The sequence below is a fragment of the Sebastes fasciatus genome, chromosome 12 (genome assembly GCF_043250625.1).
Source record: "Sebastes fasciatus isolate fSebFas1 chromosome 12, fSebFas1.pri, whole genome shotgun sequence".
NCBI lineage: Eukaryota > Metazoa > Chordata > Actinopteri > Perciformes > Sebastidae > Sebastes > Sebastes fasciatus.
The window spans coordinates 4,705,644-4,729,116 of NC_133806.1; the positions used below are offsets into that span (position 1 = coordinate 4,705,644).

General features: G+C 41.0%; 3 protein-coding genes across 5 annotated transcripts in view; 2 read left to right on the forward strand and 1 right to left on the reverse strand.

The window, feature by feature from the left end:
• The window catches only part of otud7b (OTU deubiquitinase 7B), a 43,978-nt gene extending 33,780 nt beyond the window's left edge, over positions 1-10,198 (forward strand). The window contains exons 9-12 of one of the 2 annotated variants that reach the window (XM_074652711.1): positions 91-240; positions 983-1,100; positions 2,759-2,837; positions 4,546-10,198. In XM_074652711.1, coding sequence (XP_074508812.1) covers positions 91-240; positions 983-1,100; positions 2,759-2,837; positions 4,546-6,036 — 1,838 coding nt within the window. In that variant the 3' untranslated portion in view covers positions 6,037-10,198. The remainder of the gene's footprint in view (positions 1-90; positions 241-982; positions 1,101-2,758; positions 2,838-4,545) is intronic. The other variant, XM_074652712.1, reaches the window with a different exon arrangement.
• The window catches only part of afp4 (antifreeze protein type IV), a 69,729-nt gene extending 56,197 nt beyond the window's left edge, over positions 1-13,532 (reverse strand). The window contains exon 1 of the mRNA XM_074652753.1: positions 13,529-13,532. The gene's annotated coding sequence lies outside the window, so the exon portion shown is untranslated. The remainder of the gene's footprint in view (positions 1-13,528) is intronic.
• An 854-nt stretch (positions 13,533-14,386) lies between these two features.
• The window catches only part of mtmr11 (myotubularin related protein 11), a 40,483-nt gene continuing 31,396 nt past the window's right edge, over positions 14,387-23,473 (forward strand). Inside the window, exon 1 of one of the 2 annotated variants that reach the window (XM_074652725.1) lies at positions 14,387-14,983. In XM_074652725.1, the coding sequence (XP_074508826.1) occupies positions 14,927-14,983 (57 nt within the window). In that variant the 5' untranslated portion in view covers positions 14,387-14,926. The remainder of the gene's footprint in view (positions 14,984-23,473) is intronic. The other variant, XM_074652724.1, reaches the window with a different exon arrangement.

A 23,473-nucleotide genomic window follows, 5' to 3' on the forward strand; every position in this document is an offset into this window, starting at 1 on the left:
CAAATCCTCCCAGTGTGGTGTATCGACGGGACACAGTGCTGAGGTCGTCGTTCTTTCCAGATGTTTAACGCCCTTGTTACTCTTCCCTAGCCTTTGCTCCCATCCCGTTCGGAGGCATCTACCTACCGCTGGAAGTGCCAGCTGCCAAGTGCCATCGCTCGCCCCTGGTCCTGGCATACGACCAGGCGCACTTTTCTGCCCTGGTCTCCATGGAGCAGAGAGACAGCTCCAAAGAGCAAGGTAACGATCTGCATCATTCATCTTTATTATCATCTGAATATTGATTGAGCCTCAGAGTAAGCAGTTGACATTTTAAATCATCAATCAGGCTGAAAAATAAAAGCCCTCAAATCATTTTCATTTAGTGAAGTATGCAAGGCAGAGTTTTCTGACAGTACATCACACTAGGACCTACTTTACAGCTTCATGGGTCAGTCTTTTTTTAATATTGACCTTTGTGGTTTATTTAAGAATAGTGACTAATGGCCGATGGGCTTTTGAGTATATCCGGTGATCTCCCTGGCTCCACACCGAGGAAGCAAATGACCACCTTCCTGTGTTGAAGTTGAATGACATTTCAACGAAAGTTCGACCGTTAAATTCACAGATTTGTAGTTAAAAATCGTACTTTCTTGTGATGCTCCAGATACTTCGTCAGTCTAAATGCTGTTTCTTTTATGTTTTTCACCTTTTAAATGCGTGTAATTTTGGAGAAACACTGAATGAACTGTGCACAAATTACAAGTTTATCCTTGAAATTCAAGACATTGCCCGGACATTGAATTGTCTACCAATCTAAAAATATCGCGTTGGACCATCCAAAGGCAATATTGGTCAGCCGCCGCAGACTAAATGTTAAAATAGAAAGTGAAAGAATTGATCGCACTCAGAAGTATTTCTGTCTGCAGACAATCCAGAGTGCTGGATTAAAACCTTTTATCTTTTTTTCTAAGAATACTTTTTTCCTCCCCATCTCTCCCAGCAGTTGTGATCCCTCTCACTGACTCAGAGCACAAAATGCTGCCTCTGCACTTCGCGGTGGACCCTGGGAAAGATTGGGAGTGGGGCAAGGATGACACAGACAACGTGATGCTGGCAAGGTATGGTCTCCTTCTAAACGCAACTCTTTTTACATCCACTTATGTTCCTCAGGTCAAATGTATTCATACGGTGCCTTTTACACATGGATTTATCAGAGGTGCAAGTGATAGACAGCTGTCCCTTTAGTACCGAGTGTCAGTGTGTAGGGATTGACCCCTGACTCCAGATTAGCGACACTCAGTGCCAGTGACAATAAGATTAGCTCTAAATACCTTCTATGAATGGACCAGGGGAAGGAGAGCCAAAATAGCAGCTCGGTAAAAATAAACCTTCCACCTTGTTTACGTCAGTGGATGACACCGTGGATGTCTTATTCAGATGAAGTGGAGGACAGAGATGATATTACACAAGTGGCTGTTAATATTGTTTAGAAAAGGTCTGTGAATTAAAAGGCTAGTGCTGAACAAGAATGCACAACAGCAAGATGCTTTTAGTGTTTTTGCTATTTCCTGTACCACTCAGAGCCAAATTACCACTCGATGTTAAGCAGCAGCACACAAATCATCATTCAGTTTTATTATCGGTCTACATTAAAGAAGAGGACCGAGACTGTTATGGTATATCAAGTTACCTTTATCATTATCCCAGGGAACAGCTTAGTTTATTTATAACTGAATAAACTTCTGTTCATATGCCTCGTTGTAAGGCTGCACTGTAGCAAGGCCCCACGATACAATATTATAAGTCACGAGACAATCATATTGTGATTTTAAACATTTTGCGATAAGATATATTGCGATTTATAAAAAAATTTCAACTGCAAATTATGCAGTTTGTCAACATCTGTTTCATCTAATAAGATATAGATTTTGTGTAAGGCAAAATCAGGCTTGACTTAAACATTCTCATCTTAACTTTGTAATACTAAATGGAACACATAAATACATAGATACAAATTTACTGAATTGTTATTTATTATTAAAATAATAAATCGTACACCGGCGACAAAATTAACAGGAATTACAATTCTGGTGTAAACCTTTTTAATGCGGCAACAAATTTGATCAAAACTTAAACAGGAATTAAATGTATTAAGTAAATAAACATAGAATTGAATTTAATAGATCGGCCCCATTGTCACCGATATCCGATCCGGTATCGATGCATCCCTAGTTTTCACTCTGTTCATCTCATAGTTTTCTTACACACAATTCGTCTTGAGGTCAGGGGTCAAGAGAACCCCTTCCTCAACAAAATTTAGCGTAATTTTGGAGTGTTATTTAGCGTTCTTTCCGACAAGCTAACATGACATGGTTGGTACCACTTGATTCATTAGGTTTTTTCTAATCTTATATGATACCAGTATCTTCAATAGCTAGTTTTAAAAACCTGCTACAACCTCTGGAAGACAGAATAGCAGTCGGGGCCGCCGGCGGACCATCGGATTGTTAAGAGGTTAATAGTTTATATAATAGAAGATCGATACCTGACGTCCGTGTATCGATACAATATTACCACACATTGATTTCTTGAATTTGTATGTTCCTCTTGCTGGCTACCTCTGCATTTTCTGTCTAACAGCAAGAACATTATAAATAACATCATCAACTTCCTGAACATCAGCATTAATTACATTTCCATGAGTATGATACTGGAGCTCTGTCGGCCTCCTCTCACTGAGCTTTGACATGTTTATCTCTCTCCCTCTTTCTCCCAGTGTGGCTCTTTCTTTGGAGGCCAAGCTCCAGATGTTACACAGCTACATGACAGTCACCTGGCTGCCCCTGCCCTGTGAGGTAAAGATGAAAGCCCACACATCCATCCTGAGTCATGTTTGCTGCTCTACAGCAGGGAGGTTTATGAAGCCAGCTCAGACAACAGGATTCACCATAACGTTATAAAAAAGAAGATGTTATTGTTTTTTAACTAACCATGAAGGCTGGTCGAGATCTGCACAGACTCATTCAGTATTTTACCAGTCAAATTGAGTTTTGGAGTAAAAACCGTAATCTAATTATCAGGCAGATGCCAACATGGTTGGTAGCCGCTTGTGGTTAGTGTTAATTTCCCACACTCATTATAACAAGGGCAATATTTGTTTCCCCTTTTCCATCAGACCAGCTGTCAGCTCCCCCTGACTGCTGTACAAAACGTATGTGGAAACAAACTACACTGTGGCCATTCAGGTCATAAAGTCACGCCATGCAAACACTGTGACAAAGCTCCTCTTGTGCGCCACATGCTAACATCAGCCAGCTTAAAAAGGACAAGCTAATAGCAGTTTCATGGTTACGCTACAGGGACTGGTGGCAGGAAACAGGAAACCCTGTATTAAACTATGATTGAAGGGGATCGTTCTGATTAGAAATGCTACCGGAGGGATGGCCGTGTGGCGGATATTATTGCTGAAAGATGGGACGTTCTGTAACGGCTTCTTGTTTGAGATCAGAAGATCGGAATAGTGCGTCATCATTTAGGTCATGCCTTTTCCAAATACAGCATTGTTTATTTTAGGGCTTCCTTAACATGTTTGTAGATATGAAAAGCCATTTGGAAACTGAGTCATTTGTTTTTTGCATTGGTCTGCAAAAAAAACAGCTCTATGAATCACTCTTTTTGCATCCTCTCTCCACCCCACCCCCCCATACCTGAGGGGCATGGGCCTGCACTGTTAGAATATGACTTTCATTTTTTTCCATTGCTTATGAATATTGCATTTTTTTAGGGCTCTCAATTGATTCAAATATTGAGTCAGGATTAATCGTATGATTATCCATGATTAATCACGATTAATCACACATTTTTTATCTGTTCAAAATGTAGCTTAAAGGGAGATTTGTCAAGTATTTAATACTCTTATCAACATTAAAGTGAGCAAATATGCTTGTTTTATGTAAATGTATATATTTATTATTGGAAATCAATTAACAATGACAGATATTGTCCAGAAACCCTCACAGGTACTGCATTTAGCATAAAACAATATGCTCAAATCATAACATGGCAAACTGCAGCCCAACAGGCAACAACAGCTGTCAGTGTGTCAGTGTGCTGACTTGACTATGACTTGCCCCAAACTGCATGTGATTATCATAAAGTGGGCATGTCTGTAAAGGGGAGACTCGTGGGTACCCATAGAACCCATTTACATTCACATATCTTGAGGTCAGAGGTCAAGGTACCCCTTTGAAAATGGCCATGACAGTTTTTCCTTGTCAAAATTTAACGTAAGTTTGGAGCGTTATTTAGCCTCCTTCCTGACAAGCTAGTATGACACCAATATAATATGGTACCAATTCCTTAGGTTTTCTAGTTTCATATAATGCCAGTATCTTCACTCTAGCTTTTTACAACCATAAAATTGCAAATTGCGTTAAAGAAATTAGTGGTGTTAAAACAAATTTGCGTGTTTCCATTGTTATTTGGTCAGCTGATTGTGGCCTGATGTACATTTTCCTACAGTATTTTTCCACTAGCTTGTGTTTCTGCTTTGTTTCCTTGCAGCAAGCCCCTCTGGCCCAGCCCGAGTCTCCTACAGCATCGGCAGGAGAGGACGCCCGAACGCCTCCTGACTCAGGAGAGTCAGATAAGGAGTCAGTCAGCAGCAGCTCCAATGGCAACGGAGACACAACGACAGGATCAACGGTCAATGGAGGCGGGACCTTGGCCAAGAACAGCTCCTCTTCCTCATCTAGTTCCTCCAGCAGTGGATCGGCAGCGGCGGGGACGGGAACAGCGGGGAAGGACAAAACCAAGAAGGAGAAGGACAAGGATAAAGACAAGAAGAGGGCAGACTCTGTGGCCAATAAGCTTGGCAGTTTTGGCAAAAGCCTGGGCAGCAAGCTGAAGAAGAACGTGGGCGGACTGATGACGGGGAAGAACGCTGCAGCAGGAGGTGCCATGAAGGAGGGCGTGGAGAAGAAGAAGGGCTCGTTTAGGGGGAGGAAGGGCAGCAAGGACAGCTCGCCTTCAGCCCACGCCTCAGAGGATTCTGGGAAAGGCTCCCCCTCCTCAGGTAGCGAGCGTCTCAACGGAACAGGAAGCAGTATGAGCAGCAGCGGCGGGAGCAGTACGGAGAGCGATAACTACAAGTACAGCGCTGATGTCAAGGTCAGCATGGGCATCCTGCGAGCGGCCATGCAAGGTGAGAGGAAATTAATCTTCGCCAGCCTTCTCACTACCAGCAACCGGCAGCCCTTCCAGGAGGAGATGATCCAGCGGTACCTTGCCGACGCAGAGGAGCGCTTTCGGGCCGAGCAAGAACAACAGCGGCGTGATGCGGAAAGGAAAGGCGTCACCAATGGCATCCAGCCACCTAAGAAGGAGACGGTCGTTGGTACAGATTTGACCTACCGGCCTTATGAGGCCAAAGAGGAGCTGTCGGAGAACTCGTCACCTTCCTTCAACCAACTCAAGCCCTCTCCGTTGAGCCCCTCTATGTACTCTGGCGTCGTGCCCATCCCCCGGCCCTCCTTCATAGACCAGACTCCTGCTGCAGCACCCCTCACCCAGCACCTTCATATGCACGGCTACATGGATACTCGGCGCCAGCTCGCCGGCGGCTCCCCGGCTACCTCCTACCCCGGCCTCCCCTCTTACGCCACTCTTCCCCGGCACTGCCCGGCAGCGCAGGGTCCCTCCCATCCCCAGTACAATAACTCACAAGGTCCCGCCTCCCTGAGTCCCTCTCGCCTCGCGCCCTCGTATCCCCCCGAGTTCGACCCACCGGACTACCCCGGGGCCGAACCCGCCGGTGGGAATTACACCAACGGCTTCCGGGACATGCGTTCCAACTTAGACTCTCGGAGTGGGCAACCCCCAGTCAGACACTACTCACTGGGCAGCGCCGGCGGTTTGGCCGGCCTGCAGTCCAGCCGCTGTCGGACACCCAGCTGCACCTACTACGGACACCCCGAGACGGGCAACTACTGCTCCTACTGCTACCGGGAAGAGCTGAAGAAGAGGGAGCCCGAACCAGCCATCCACAGGTTCTGAACGGACCTTGCTATGGCTTGAATTTGATGAGTGGCCTTTTTCAGTTAGAAAAAAAATGAAATACCGGCTGGGGCGGCTCAGCCTCTGAAGGGACGAGAGAAAGGCTCAACCAGCTCCCTCCCTTATTTAGCTGTGTCACTTCCTGTTGGAATAGACGACCTCAGCGAGTGGCAGAGAGTCGACAACACGCCTACAGAATAAACAGGGTGGTTTCTGGCTGCTGGGGTCACATGTTAGACCATAGAATTAACTAACTGCACTTCTGTTACATTTTGCTGTGGCTCTTATGCAGGCGTTGTGTATGAGTGTGTGTGTGTGTGTGTTTGTGTGTGTGAGCTGCAGGCTCTCCTCCTTTTATCAGTTTAACGCCTTGCTACTGTCTCCTCCTAGTGGAGAGAATGTATATGGCAGGCACCGTACATAACACTCATCAACACACATATACAGTACATGCACACATCTACACTAAGTCAGACTCTACACTACTATACTGCATACACAGAGATGCAAGCACAAACAAGAGAAGGCACGAGTGTCTCCGCTCCATTTGTGGTCTGTGATAATGTTCGGATTGGTTAATTAAGGGATGTCTGAGCATTTTGAAGTCACATCCGGTTCGGGGTGATTTCGGTGTTATACAGATTTTACACTACTGTTACTAGATGCTTGCGTCATATGTACCTCGGGAAACAGCGGAACTAATCCTCGTCGAATTGCTTTTTTCGTCGGTCACCATTTGCATAATGCAAATTGAAACTACCGTGCAATGCTAATGAATAAACGTTCTGTGGGCTGCTGTGGTGCTAATGTTCCTGAATGCAAACACATAAATGTCCACGCATTAAGGACAACTGCTCTGCACTGTTTATCCTTTCGGCAAAACACTACTCGTATATTTATAAATTGGATTATAAAGATGTCAACCCTTTGAAGATGAAATGCAAGCAGGCATTGTTGAACAAAGACGACATACATTACATAGCACTACGGTAAGACACTGTTCCCAGAGCCTGGTCTTGAGTATTTCACACGTTTGTTGCAATGTTTCTTAGTTGGGTCTTCCTCGTTCTGTAATAATGGTTGGCATTGAGGCATTTGATTATTGTGGCCGACAGCGGCATGCAATACTACACACTACAAAGTCAAAATGTCACATCCAGCACAACGGTTTTTGGAGACACCTGTCGCATGCGTAACATGCTGCAAAGTTGAATTATTGAAATGAAACATACTTTTGGATTTCAGACAAAAAGAAAATTAACCGGTTTGTAATTAAAGGGGACCTATTATGCATTTGTGCTTTTTCTCTTTCCTTTAGTGTGTTAAACAGTTTCTGTGCATGTAAAAGTTCTGCAATGTTACAAAGCCCAAAGTCCAGTTACTCAGAGTTACTCTCCCCCACTGAAACACTGCTCCTGAAATGCCTGAAACGCCTCGCGCCTTTTCTTCCGTAACATGGTGAAGTCACCAAGTAACACATTTGCAGAATACTTGCCTAGCGGCTAGTTTGGCACGCCCTCAAACAAATCTCTCTCTGAAAAGAGGTGCTGCAGCACAGCCGGTATGAGAAAAGTAAAGCGCCTTTTTGAACATTAAAGCATGTAAACATGTTCTAGTAGAAACTCAAAATACAAGTATGAACCTGAGAATGAGCATAATAGGTCCTCTTTAAATAAGTGACATAAAGCAGTGACGATGTCTGCAGTTGTGACAATTGTCTCCATTTTCTGTTTGCATGATGCAAAGGGACGCATGCACTTTTGTTAGATGTTGATACCCAATAACATTGTATTGACACATTCAGGTAACAAGTTACGAGTCTGAAACTCTGTTTTGAAACGACATGCGGTCTGAAATGCGAAACATGTTTCATACAATCTCATAATCACACAGAAGGTCCTACATTCAGCGTGCCGTTAACTAATAATCTTAATGCTTATTGGTTTGGTCGCCCAAACTGCAAATTCTGACGTTCTACTGAAGTCCGTTTCTTCATTTCTGGCATTCGTCCCGCCAATTCCAGTTGCGTATTCTCTTTTTTGCACAAATTCAAGCACTTTCCTGATGTCCATAGATACAAAACTTTTTACTGTTTTTGAAGTGGCCTGACTGTTGTCCTTTGTTCATCTCTGCAGACACTGCCACCTCTGTTCACGGGAAACACAGGCCAGAAGGGTTCCTCGAAAGCATTCAGTTACTGTAGAGCTACAGTATTTTTGGTGCCAGCGTCACCATCTAACTCAGTTTCCTAGTTGCCTTTTTTCAGCGTTTGTCCTCGTGGCATCACAATCCTGTTTGTGCAAGACGAACATCAAGTATCCGCCGCTTGCGTCGTGGCCTGCGGTCTCTACTACTACTGCCCCAAAATTGAACAAATTAATTTTTTAAATGGTGTTGAAGCTATTGAGATGATGCCATTATTCCTTTCAGTTAGGCATATCAACTAGTTGATACCGGCTGATGTTCTGTTTGAGTCTTCCTTATCATTTCAAATTTAAGGCTGTTTTAGTTGTACTAATGTCAAAATGACTACTTAAATACTTGTTCTTATTCCCCCTATAATAAGCCATGGTGAGGACTTTCTTTCGAGGTAGTGTGACTCTCTAGTGTTGCTCTACTCTTGTTGATTGAATCTGTTCTTTGGCATTAAGTCTAGAAAAGCACAATTTAGTATGCAATTCACTGCCTTGCCCAGTTGAGGGCACTCTTGTTTTATTCTTCTTTTTACTCAGTGTTCGGAGCTTACCCTTCACCACTTACACTCAAACTACAAACAAAAACATAACCAAAATATTGGGGAATAATTTTCAGTAGTGCTAATTTTAACACTACATAACACTATTTCCTATGTTGCTTGAGCTGGTCAAGGAAGAAGGGAGTTTATTTGCTGTGCATTTAAAGTAACACTAGAGTTTTAATGACAATAAAACACTTAACTCATGCTATTTCCCAAAAGAACCCACGTGCATTTGCTGTGTTTATGTGTGTTGACATGTGTCCGTGCACTAGCATTTTAATTCAGACGAGACCCATCAAGTGTTCCCTCACTGTGGGAAGGTTGATGCCTGTTTTTAAAGATGTGTATGTGTGCATACTCTCTTTCTCTCTCCCTCCAAAGTAATAATTAGCTCACAAAACCATTTTATTTTATTTTTTTTGCAATGAAACGGATGCCTCAGAAAACATGTTAGACATCAGACTTTTTTGTATTTAAGAAAAAGAAACAAACAATGAGAGGTTGTATAAATATGTTCCAAGTTATTTTTGTAAGCCCAAAGTTTTACAGTGTTTTTAAAAGGGTAAGAATGTATATTGTTGGAGACTGGAACGGGTGTGGATGAGAAGCTTGTAAGAGCCTGGATTTGGTGTTTGCCAGAAGGTGACATTTTGGCTGTCGAAGGCGACTCCCGGACGAGCCTCTCAATACTCGAGGCTCTCTCATTGCAAACTAATTTCCTCAACGCTGACCTAACAAGACACCATTTGAGAATATATATATTTATAGTGAGATTTTTTAATAGGTTTCCTTGTGGAATGTTTAGTTGCGACATTTTAGGATGTTCTTTCTCACATGGCTAATTGTCTAGCAGTCTGGCTTTTATTTGTTTGTTGCTTTTTTTTTTATTTGTACATTTTGTTTACTTTTTTTCTACAAGCCACCGATTCGTGCTATGCTAAAACATGACAGCGGCGTTCTTGTCGACTCAGCTCGTTTCCTCCAAACCAGAAGAGAAAATGGCTCAGAATTAGTTTTTGCGACACAACTGACCCGATATATTTTTATATATATTGTACAACACTGTATTTTCTGTGTGAACAGAATATTCATCATCAGTGACATTAACATGGAATACTTTGAGTTGCATGGGACTGGAACTGTTGCATGTAAATGGCGATCCATTTTACCAAATTTGTGCATTATTTGAACTTGATTTCAGTTGTCCTGGTATTTTGATCTGTTTAATTTTTTATCGTTTTAATGTTTTTCTTTTTTCTTTTTTTTTGAGAGGAGAGCCCTAAGGCTGTGTGACAGTGCAATCTGGATAGAAAGAACATCAGATTTTATGTTAGGTTATTATTATTATTATTATTATTATTATTATTATTATAATTATTAATTTTTTTTGCACCGTTTGAATAAATTCTCATTGTATTTCAAGAATGCTACGCTTTGTCTCTTTTCTGTGTATAGTATGAAAAATAACTTGTGTTATCTACAGGATCATAAATGATCACTAATAACTGACATAAAGATGAATTTACACATTTTAAATTTTGTCTATACATAAAGTCTAAGCACTTGGCTGGAATATCTTGGAATTAGAGCTGAAATAATTTGTCAGATGACAGAAAACTAATTAACAATTATCTGCAATTATATTGATAATTTACTAATTAATCAATCACGTCTTTTCAAGCTAAAAAAGGCTGAACATTCTCTGTTTCCAGCCTCTCAATAGGCCCTTTTGACATGTCATTGCAGGTAAACACAGGTGTAATTGACCAAATTAATGATGCTCCCATTCCATTTAGTGTGTCACAGCCATTCCAGTGAGCCAGCATTTACAACAAATTGCTAAGTATGACGAAGTGAAAGTCAATTGATTGTTCCACTGCAACATCAGCGCCCAGCAGCAGAGCTACGCTTCCACCATTTTGGACTGAAAGTGACCACCGGACGACAGTAAAACGTCCGCCTAAAAAATGCCGTAAGAAAAGTAAAACAAAATAATTTTTAATCCATTGTCATATTATACCGAAATGGCCTGTGTTGAACAATAAAATAAAAATAAAAATAAGCATTGTCAGTCAAAACACCACAGTTTGGTCTGTTTGCTTCTATATACTCTTTGTGCACGATAGCAGGGCCCTGGCCAACCTAAATGGAACAGGGCCATAATTAATATTATTAATTACACCTGTGTTTACCCAGCGATGACATCACAAACTGGCTGCTGTGAAAAGGGCCTGTTGTGAAGATTTGCTGCATTTTGTTGCCTTATTTGATAGTAAACTGACTATATTTGTGTTTTGGACTATTGGTCACCTTTTCCACATTTTTCGAACACTTTATAGACCAAAGTGAAAATAACTGACAGATTATTAAAAAATGTAAATAATGGTTAGTTGCTGCCCCACTTGGCAGTGGTGGAAGAAGTACTCAGATATTTTACTTATGTAAAAGTAGTAATACTACAGTGTAAAAACACTCAAGTAAAAGTCCTTCATTCAAAACCTAACTTAAGTAAAAGTACAAAAGTATCAGCATCAAAATATACTTACAGTACAAAATGTAAAAGTAGTCATTACACAGAATGTCCTACATCAGAATAATATACTGAATAATAATTATTGATGCATTAATGTGAACATTACTTTAATGTTGCAGCTTGTAAAACTGGATCGTATTATTTTTTACTATATATACAGCTTGTGAATTTCCACCGGGGATCAATACAGTTTTATATTAATTATTATTATAGTAATACATCATAATTAATTTGCAGATTACATTCTGTGTTATTATCTGAATCTGCAAAGTAACTAAAGTTTTCAAACAAATGTAGTGGAGTGAAAAGTACAATTATTCCCACTGAGATGTAGTAGAAGTATAAAGCAGCAGAAAATGGAAATACTCAAGTAAAGTACCTCTGAATTGTACTTAAGTACAGTACTTAGTTACTTTCCACCACTGCTACTTGGAAATGGGCAAAATATTACATTTTCCTTAATGTCTGAATCCAATTGTTAAAATCAGCTTGTTTAAGGTTTTCAAGCGTCTGTCCTGCCGACATGCCCTTAAGCAAGGCACTGAATCCCTACCAGCTCCAGGGTTACTGTCATTCAGCTCTCAACTCTCTGTGTAGAGAAAACTATCCAACAAGTATCATATTATCATCGTTCTTATTAAAGTGGAGCTGCAGATAAACATTTCAATGAATAGAAACAAGTTAAAAACAGAGCTCAGCCATACTGTATATATATTATTGTGAATACTTATTTGTTATCTGTGTCATTCTGTATTATCCTAACCTTGTTGCATTATACATTGTTGAATAACTCCAGCTCAGATGATGCAAGGTCCTGTGTCTGCGACTGTTTTATGTATTAGAGAAATTGGAGACCCTTATGTAATATTGAACAGTTTCCCATGTGGTAAAAAATCCAGACCTCTCTCTTTTATAGTTCACAAGGACACCGTCTCCCCACCTGTTCAACAGGACACACTGTCGCTCGGGATTACTCAAACTTTCCCCCACTCTCTCCGGAAAGGAATTTTACTCTGAATTGGCCTCCTGTGTTTGTCTGGAAGAGACTTATTGGTGGTTTCTTTCCACACGTTTGGTTGAGAGAGGAGAGCAGCCAGTCTCCACACAGACCTGCTAAAGACCAGGAAAGAAAAGGTACTGCTGACCAAAAAGAGGCCGTAGATGGTAAATTATTTTGTTTTTTAGGAGTTTTTTTTTAGGAGTTTAAAACACCAGAAGGTCAAGAGTTGAACGGTTTTATGGATGTTGGCTTGCTGGCTCAGCTACTGCTTCAATTTAAACCCTCAACAACAAGTTGCCTGAATACAAAGACAGAGCATTCACTATGAAACCTATCAAACCGACTCTTTCATGTGTGCATAACAACAGCTGTTTCCTTGAATGCGATTGGAGAACAAAGTCAAATTTATTGTATATGAGAACCGCTTATGAAAGGACACCGATATATGAAAAGCAATGTCAAAACAAAGGACAAGATAGAGAGACAAGCTTGGACAGTTTAAAACAAATGATACAGATTGATAGTTGTATAAATGCAATGGTGCAAAGTACATTTACCCAAGTACAATTCAGTATTGAAGTACTTTCCGTTCAATCCTAACTTCTACTTCTCCACATTTCAGAGAGAAATATTGAACTTCTTACCCCACTTTCTTTATTTCACAGCTATGGTGACTTTGCAGATTAAGATATTATGTACAGGACATACTCTATGATGAATTTAAAATATGATGCATATTGTTATAGATTAAACTACCCAAGTTTGTATAAAGCAGATAAAAATGTACCTGCACCAGCTATAGCAGCAAAAATCTACTTAATGCATGAATGCATTTATACTATTAATAATCCAATAAGATAATATATAATATATAATATATAATATATAATAAGCCTTATTGATTCACAGAGAGTGACTTTGTTTGTTGCAGCAGCAGCACAAGAAACAGAAATATGTACAGATGAAAAAAAGAAAAGAAAGTTAGATCAGAAGTAGCCTATATGAAATAAAAAATAATACAAGACAGCAGTATAAATACAGTATACAGTAAAGTTATGACTTTATTCTTGTAATATTACGATTTTTTTTCTCGTAAAGTTCTGACTTTATTCTCGTAATATTAAGATTTTTTCCCTGTAATATTATAACTTTATTCTCTAAATCTCAGATTTTTTTCCCCTCAATGTGGCCCTAATACTCCGTCGTACAATATATTGAATCGTAACTCCTGTATCACGATACGTATCGTATCGCCGGATTCTTGCCAATTCACAGCCCTATTTAAAGGTCCCATATCGTGCTCATGTTCGGGTTCATACTTGTATTTTGTGTTTCTACTAGAACATGTTTACATGCTGTAATGTTAAAAAAAAGTTATTTTCCTCATACTGTCTGCCTGAATATACCTGTATTCACCCTCCTGTCTGAAACGCTCCGTTTTAGTGTGTTTTGACGGAATTGCAACAAAATTGTGTTGCTAGGCAACAGCTTGGGTCCATGTGTACTTCCTGTCAGCCGATGTCATCCACATACACTGCAACAGGAAATAAACTGGGACTCATTTAGAATGTTTATGTTTAAAATTGTGTAAAGGGTCTCAATATTGTATATTTGTGACATCACGAATGGGCAGAAATCCTGACAGCTTGTTTCAAATGCAGAGTTTCTGAATACGGGCTGTGTGTATTTCCCTGTGGATCGAGAGTTTCGATACTCTCACAGTATTTATATAGGACTTAAGCCTGCTTTATAATAAAAAAACATGAAAATCGCACTTTTTTTACAATATGGGACCTTTAATATATAACACAGCATGACGAGTACTTTGTATACAATAGGTGCATGTTGCTGATAATACTTCTTTTGTGCTTTTACTTGTTTTGAATGCAGTAAAATTGTTGAGTGGTGGTGAGTTCACGGGGTCTAGTGAAAAGCTGGGAAAACTGACCTCTTTTCCTGGCAAACTTCCTGATTCTTTCTGGCCTCTACAGCAGTCCAGATGATAATATATATATTTTTATTTTCCACATGTACTGTTCCTTTAAGAAGCTCCACTTGGCTTCTTCTCTTTTTTTCCACCAGTGTGTGTTTCACTGTGAGGAGAGGATAAACAAACAGAGCCCGATGGGGGAATGGAAAAGCAGCAGTTACAGTGAACACATCATCTCCACCTTTTACTGACTAACTGACAGCAGTTAGTCCGGTGACCGTTAGGAACAGTCCGGTTACAGACCGTTAGGAACAGTTAGTCCGGTTACCGGGTTGGTGGTGACCGGGTGTTTAAGGCAGGCTGTGCTCTCGGTACACGGATGCTCTGTCGGTGTGAATAGCGATGAAAAGAGCGAGAATAGTTTGCTTGTCCTCACTGAACAGCTCGGTGGTGAAACTAACGGCTAACCGTTACTGGACTCCGGACCGTTTTCAAACGGCTTCTAACGGCTTCTAACGGCTACAAATGGAACGACGAGAACACTAACACACAGCGACCGTTAGCTTTTAAATATCACACATTTTAACACATTTTAACACATTTTTACACATTTTAACACATTTTTTAATTCATTTTCATTTCGCTCGTATATTCTTTTATATTTTAAATCGAGCTGAGCTGTCGTCAAACATGTTGACAGGATCAAAAACCACCTTCAAAGTGAGACAAATGCTCCCAGATATCAAGGTAAGATCATTAACTAGTCAACTAGTTAACTAACTGGTAACCGTTAAAGGTCCCATATTGTAAAAAGTGAGATTTTCATGTCTTTTATATTATAAAGCAGGTTTATGTGCTCTATAAATACTGTGAAAGTATCGAAATGCTCAATCCTTGGAGAAATACACACAGCCCATATTTAGAAATTGTGCATTTGAAACAAGCCGTCAGAATTTCTGTGATTTTGTGATGTCACAAATATACAATATTTAGACCGTTTCACAGTTTTAAACATAAGCATCCTAAATGGGTTGGGTTGCATCCGAAATGCCATACTAACATGCTATTTAGTTCACTAATTTGGGATATTTTAGTATGTCCGAAACTGTGCCTTTGAAACAAGCCGTTAGTATTTCTGTCCATTTGTAAAGAAAAGGTACTGCTGACCAAAAAGAGGCCGTAGATGGTAAATTATTTTGTTTTTTAGGAGTTTTTTTTTAGGAGTTTAAAACACCAGAAGGTCAAGAGTTGAACGGTTTTATGGATGTTGGCTTGCTGGCTCAGCTACTGCTTCAATTTAAACCCTCAACAATAAGTTGCCTGAATACAAAGACAGAGCATTCACTATGAAACCTATCAAACCGACTCTTTCATGTGTGCATAACAACAGCTGTTTCCTTGAATGCTAGCATGTTAGTATTTCTGTCCATTTGTGATGTCACAAATATACACTATTTAGACAATTACACGGTTTTAAATCTAAACATTCTTAATGTGCCCCAGTTTATTTCCTGTTGCAGTGTATGTGAATGTCATCAGCTGACAGGAAGTAAACATCGACCCAAACTGTTTCTTAGCAACGCAATTCTATTGCAATTTCGTCGAAATGCACTAAAACGGAGTGTTTCAGACAGAGGGTGAATACAGGTATATCCAAGCAGACAGTATGAGGAAAATAATGTGTTTTTTTATACATTACGGCATGTAAACATGTTCTAGTGGAAACACAAAATACAAGTATGAACCTGAAAATGAGCACGATATGGGACCTTTAAGTTAGCTAACTGGAGCTAACTAGTTAGCTTTGTTTAGTGATAGACTTGTTACAGCACTTAGCATTAACTTAACCCGTTTTATACTGTCGCATAACTGTAACTTCACAGCAGATGTCAATTTCTAATCTTTTATTAATGGTTTTGTATGTCCTTTTTAATAGTAGTATAATTTTCATCTTCAACTATAGTAGAAGAAGAGTGAAGTGAACAGTGTGGGTTATTTACAGTGATTTACAGTTGAATTATGATTTGAGGTTTGAATTCTAGCTATGTGTTTATTTCACAACAGTCCCATTTTGCTTTAGTGGTGCAACACATCAACACATCATCATGTGATTAAGCAGCAGAGAGGACAGGAAGCCAGGCAATGACATGATGCAGGAAACACCACGCAGAGCTATAAATGTACATTCAGGTAGTTTGCAGAATGGCTGAATTAGAAACCTGCGGTTCCTCCTCAGAGATCCCTCTGTGAGCCCATTCACTGTGTTAATGTGGACTGTCTCCTGTTATTTCTGTTCACTGCTCAGGATGGCAGCTTTACAGGGAGGGCGGGGGGGTGCTGCTGTTTCTGTCTGGACAGAGCAGCGAGATGCATAATTACTGTGAGGGTATGTCACTGTCTGTGGCTGCATGCCTTATTAAAGGCCAGTGAAGTGGTGGTGAATCTTAATCACTTCTCGTGCCATGGGGGTTTCCCTCATATGGGATTAAGTTGTTGTACACGAAGACAAATGGAGCAGACGATCATCATCTCCTGTGCCGTGAAACAGTTGTAGCCTGTTCCAGCTGCTGTAATTGCCAAAAGGTCACATGGTGCTGTAATGGTGTGTGTCCACTGCCTCCGTGCGTTTTACGTTCTCCATTCATTGTCTTTGTTAGCAGCCGTGCAATGCATTCTGGTAGCGTGGCGTCGCGATTCGAGAGACTAGGCGTCACGACGCCCGCTCATTATTTGCATAAAGTTGAGGGGTGGTCTACTTTATGCAAATCACGGGCGTCCGACACGACTCGCCGCCTCTCGAAACTCCCGAGAATCTTTTAAAATAAACGTTGTCGATCCAAAATAAATACAGATTCAGCAACTGCACAGCTTATTTCTCGCCTCAAATGTTTTCAGAAACACATTTCGGTGAACTATTTTCGTGAAATAAGAGAAGAAAGTTTCCAAACGAGCCTCCATACTGGTTCCGGTTTGAAAGCTGGGAGCAGCAGCCAACGGCGCGAAAGCGTTCGTCCAATCAGGAGCCGAGTGCCTTGTTTCTAGGGACAGCACACCAAGCGTCCAATGCTGGGAAGCGTTGCGTCCCCTCGCGATAAAAAACGCCCCTGTGGACACGTACCATCATGAACTGCTTTGTAATGCTAATTTTTTTTTTCAAATGATCAGTAAGATACTGCCCAGTTCTGGAGCACCTGAGAGGATAGAGGTTAGAAGGACTCATTAGTTTGATAGACAGCACAAAGCAATGTGTACAGACGGTACGCATGTGTTCAGAGTTGTGTGTTCATTCCTTCGGGAAGTCTCCTGGCACCGTCTTTGTGTTGCCTGGCTTTTTGTCTCTCTCTCTGGTTATTTTCAGCAGCCGCAGGGGGAAACGGTAACAGATGCCTCTTTACTCTGCCTCCGGGTGAGGCTTGCATGTGGAGTGGGGGTGATGTGCCCTGCACAACATCTGGCTGTCGCCATGGAGACAGCAGTTGGGAGGTAGAGGAGTTTTGAATTTGATTACCTCCGAATGAGACGCGCAGAAATCATCACATCCCCCCACTAATGGAATCCCATGTGTCCAAGCATGAGAATGTGGCTGAGGCTAAGATATGGTTATGTAGAGCAGTAGGCTGTGTAGATAATATGCACACAGGCCACCCACACACTCTTGTGGGTTTCACTTCCATGAGCACATGTTAAGACTGTTTTAGAAAACTGAATCCAATCCTGGTCTGAATTTGGACCAGATGGCTTTGCAGTTCTCATGGACTGATGAATCGTCTTCTCTTCCTTAATCACGGTGTAATACCCAAGCCAGTTTGGACTGCATAAATTATGATAGTACTGCAACTAAATCATCATTTAATTAGTGGATTACTGTCTTGATTAATGGATGAATTATTTGTTTTTACTAAAAGTAAGAAAATAGTGAAAAATATCCATCACAATTTCCTTAAGCCAAAGGAGACATCTTCAAATTGCTTGGTTTGTACAACCAGAGTTGGAAATTAGCACCAGACTCCAGCCAAATGCTGGTAAAATAAGCAAGTGGCTGCTAGATTTGACTCACTATCCAGCTAAAAAAGACGATGGTAATCTATTGAGTGGCTGGTAGATTTTGGAATCCACCAGCCACAGTGGCAGGTGGACAAAAAACGTAATTTCCAATCAGCAAATCCATAGAGATCTAGTATGCAGGAGATGTGGGCGAAAAAATCGATACAGCATAGTATCGCAATATTTTGCGTGGCAGTATTGTATCCATACACAGACGTCAAGTATTGATCTTTTATTATATATGTCATGTTAACTTGTTGGGCAGAATGCTAAATAACGCTCCAAAGCAGTGCTACATTTTGGCGAGGAAAAACTGGCATGGCCATCTTCAAAAGGGATCCCTTTACCTCTCATATATGAATGAAAACTCTGAGATGAACAGAGGGAAAACTGTATATTATTAGATAAAACAGATGTTGACAAACTGCATAATTTGCAGTTGAAAAAAGGTAATAAATCGCAATATATGTTATCGCAATACCCAGCATATCGCAATAAGATCGTATGATGACTTAAGTATCGTGATAATATCGTATCATGGGGCCTCTTGTGATTCCCACCTATAGTTTACAGTCAAATATGGCAAAGAAAACCAATCCTCACAGTTAAAAAGCTTGAAACGTTTGGCGTTTTTGCTTGAAAAATTAATGAAAAAAGAAAACAACAGCAGTACATGCATGCTGCATAAGGATGCCCAGGCCTGCATCTTAATAGCAGGCTTATTCAGGCTTATTTTGGCTGCGCCTATCCCCTCGTGTTCCCTCTATCTGCATCTCCCAGCCTGCTTTGAAGCAATCAGCATGAAAGGCACACACAGCACAAAGCTCCACAGAAGCAGAAATGCCACAGGAGGGATGATCTGAGCTCTATTCAGAGTGGCTGAAGATCCAAGCCTTGATAGGAGTGGGCCAAAGCAGTACAGTCACCCACACCCGCTCCCATAGGACCCAGACGTCACATTCACAGCCAGCCGCTGAGCCGCCGAGGCTTCCACTGCTTAAACAGAGCACAACAATGAGCTCCTCTTAATGGCAGAGCAGATTTATGGTCCCTTTAGAGGGTGTATTGATCTGGCATTGGGTGATAATTAACCAGAGGCTCTATTCACTTGTGAAAGGGCTGAGAGGAGAGGTCGTTTGTTTGTTTTGAGTGTATGTAATGGCTCTGATAATCTCACTCGTGGGACCCGAGCTGTCAGAGTACAGGTGACAGTCAAAAACATTTCATACGAGTCGAGAGATGATTATGAGCCACTGAGAATACGATATTCAGCATTAGATTTTCACTTAAGCCATTTAGCTGACACTGGCTTCTGCAATGATGTACTGTTAGTGAGACTGTAAGAGGTTTAGAGATGCAAGTGTGCTCCAGAGACCAGGAGGAGGAAATGCTGCTGCTGATGGACACGCTGCATGTTGTGGGCGTCAGACATGTGATCTTTTAGTCACTCACAGAATGGTCTGTCTGGCCACTAGGAAACCCCCCAGTCCTTTAAAAGAAGGACACCACTGACAGGCAGTATAGTGGTTGATGAATACATCAAATGGCGTGTGATTTGTGAATGCAGGCTAATGGAAACAGGTCAGTAAGCGGAACTGGAACCTTTTATATTTGATGTTTTTTTAATACTGCCATGCTAGCAGCGTGGCTCTCAAGATTGAAATGTCGGCCAGTCAGTCCATCATTATTGGATGGATTGCCATAAAATGTGGTGCAGCTATCTGTGATCCCCAGTGGATGAATCCTATTGACTTTGGTGATCCCCCTGACTTTTCATCTAGCGCCGGGCTGCCCAAAGTGGCCCGCGGGCCACAGGTTCGATTTGGCTCCCCAGATGTTAACAAATTCTTTTTTTTAAAGTGATCCCGACCGACTTTACTGTCCTTTGGAGGCTGTAGCAGGCTCGGCTTTAGAGTTAGAAACTAGAAAAACCTCAGGAATCCATCGGTACCAACCATGTCATACTAGCTTGTCACGAAGGAATAATAATAACACTCCAAACTTGCGCTAAATTTTGGCGAGGAAAAACTGACATGGCCATGTTCAAAGGGGTCCCTTGACCTCTGACCTCCAGATATGTGAATGAAAATGGGTTCTATGGGTACCCACGAGTCTCCCCTTTACAGACATGCCTACTTTATGATAATCACATGCAGTTTGGGGCAAGTCATAGTCAAATCAGCACACTGACACACTGACAGCTGTTGTTGCCTGTTGGGCTGCAGTTTGCCATGTTATGATTTGATCATATTTTCTTTGCTAAATGCAGTACCTGTGAGGGTTTCTGGACAATATTTTCTAGTTTCATATGATGCCAGTATCTCCACTCTATCTTTAAAACTGAGTCCAGTACAACCCAAAAATCGCAAGTTGCGTTAAAGAAATTAGTGGCGTTAAATCAAATTTGCATTATCGCGTTAACTTTGACAGCCCTAATTGAAATGGTATTTAGAAAATGTTAGCATGCTAACACGTGAAATATGATGGTGAACACGATCAACTGCTGCTAAACATCAGTCATCATGTCAGCATTGTCATTGTGAGCATGGTAGCATGCTGATGTTGGCTTTTAGCTCAACGCAGCACTGTGCCTATAAGTACAGCCTCACAGCTGCTAGCATGGCTGTAGACTCCGTCTTGTTAAACTACTATCCTGTTTTATTTGGCTTCAAGTCAGATGACCTTTGAACCTTCAGGCACTGACCTTGCGGTGCATCATCGAGTGCACAAACATCTGTGTAATTCTCGGCCAACACTGAACATTTGAGCAATAAGAGGAGGAGATAATGAAGACGCAAACAAGTTATGAGACAATGAATTGCGAATCATTCAGCAGGGATATGCCATTAAAAGAGCCAGTAATTATCTGTTCATTGTGCATCTACAAGTCTAGACTAATGGTGTTATTTATTTAAATTCAGTTCATTAAGAATGGATACAGACAGTACTGTAAATATTCTCCTTGTTTCCAGGCTTTCATGGAGGGTTTTCAGAATAAAACGTTACAACAGGGAGAGCTGTGCTAATTGTGGGAGACTTTTGCAGAGAAATGGGTTAAAAGCTATATAACTATAGTGTGATGCAGAAATTTTCTCATTAAATATTAACCGTCTGAATTCCCAATTCATGAAACATTGATTTATATTTCACCCTATAAGTCAGAATCTGCTTCTGTCTTTTCTGCAATTTCTGTACTTTGTCATATTGAGGCCAAAATGCAGCTTTTGCTGGAATGTGTTTTTTTTTATACACTGCACACTGTAGGTAGTATATTTCCACTAAGGACCTCATTCCACTGCTGTTTATATTCAAGGCATTTTTTCTTGTCCTTTTGCTTTGCCCTTGGGGTTTTGCTCTCATGCATTAATATATTTGATATCAGGTCCTCTGTTTCTATCAAATACAGTATATTATTGCAGGTCTGCTTCTAGAGGAAAGACAAGGAATTAAAGGAAAGACACGGTGATCCAAAAATGATGAAAGTTCCCAGTCCGTTTTATTTCTGTTGACCTCATGTTATTCTGAATGGAATAAGAGGAAACACTTCAAAGTGAGCCCCGTTTAGCAAAACTACCTCATGTCCTTGTTTTCTTTCCAAGCCTGTTCACAACGCCATGTGACTGTCCCCATTCATGTGAGGAAATGAAAAGCAGAATAGAAATGAACAGGCTGTGACTCTTTTTCAGTACAGTGAGCAGCAGTGGCTAAAAGCTAATGTGTATTTTACAAGCCCCAAAGCGGAGCATATCTCGGTAGGAAAAGCTTTCAAAAGACACTCTCAGTCTTGGTTGGAATTGAAAATCATATTCTTTAGACTGTTTAAGCTCAGCTTGTTGGTAGAGATTTTTGTCAAAAGAAGTCTCTCGTTGCATTGTTGTCAGTCGTCCCACGTAAATGAAGATTTTAAGAGTGACAGGCGATACATTTTAGAGATTAGGATGCTGTTTCTCCCATTCGTTCTCTTTCCTCGTGAGTTTGTCCTGTTGTTTGAGGAAAGAGAAGTATGTTCCAGACCCAGGAACAAGCACACTTACTGCAGAAGTCTGGCCGCAGTAGCAAGGGGAAGCCATGAGCAATGGAAACTGCAATAAGCCTTGGCCACTGTCCCTGAGGATGGAGGGAGGGAGCAGAGGAGGGCAAAAGTGGGGCAGAGAGGCGGCACGGGGGAGAAAGAGGCAATGAAAGTGATAAAGTGGGGACGCTGAGGCCACACAATTAAAGCAAAAGTGAAATGTCAGCTTAAACACGGCCCTGGAAATGTGGTTTCCGAGTGATACGGGACTCTACTTTCGCCACGGCTAGTTTATGCTGAGACATTTTCCTTATCTTTGTTACTTCTGTTGTGGAAAACTTGCAAGTGAAGGAGAAATGCCTGGATTTCACACATAAATACATGAAGTGTTTTTGTCACATTTATTTTATTGCGTCCACAAATCCAATTTTTACTAGTTTAACCGAGGGAGCTCCACTCATACCACCCTTATCACATTATGTACATAGCCCAGTCTGCAGCAGAGTGCCAGCACTACTTCACCTTGTGTATTGCAGTGTTATCTAGTGAGTTCACTAACTTGCCTCACAAGACCCTGAGGCCCGAGTTTGTCAGGCTTGACAACATTCAGAGGACAGATCCAAGACACTATAGATTTATGAAAGGAATATCAAAACAAGATCTGAAGAATAGCCTCTGATGTTCTTAAAAGGGGATCAGGAATTCAGCTGCGGGTTTGCTGTGGGTGTTGATGGAGAGACTGAGGGAAAGCGTAAGAGATTTTAAAGCCAGATGGAAAAAAAATGAACAATGCTCTGGCAAGCAGAAACTAAGTCTTGTAAAATGTTTAGTGTCCTGCCGTATAATCAAAAATGCCTTGTTTTTCTCCAGCGGTTTTTGCTAACAGAGCTTTCAGTCTTTTAATTTGGTCAGTAAAGTTGTTGGAACTATAACCATAATTTAAATATATGTCAAGGAGAGCTCCATTCTATTGGCTATTATGTGTAGATTTATTACAGATGTTGGAGTTGGCAGTATAAAACAATTTTATTGCAAGATATTGCAACAGAGTTAACCCATGTGACATTAATTAGTGCTCATATTATGATGATTAATTATAAACGTTCTTTGTTTTCATTACCGTGATCATGGCTCACTTAGGTCCAGTTTAATTAAAGCTACTATGAGGAACTTTCATTCTG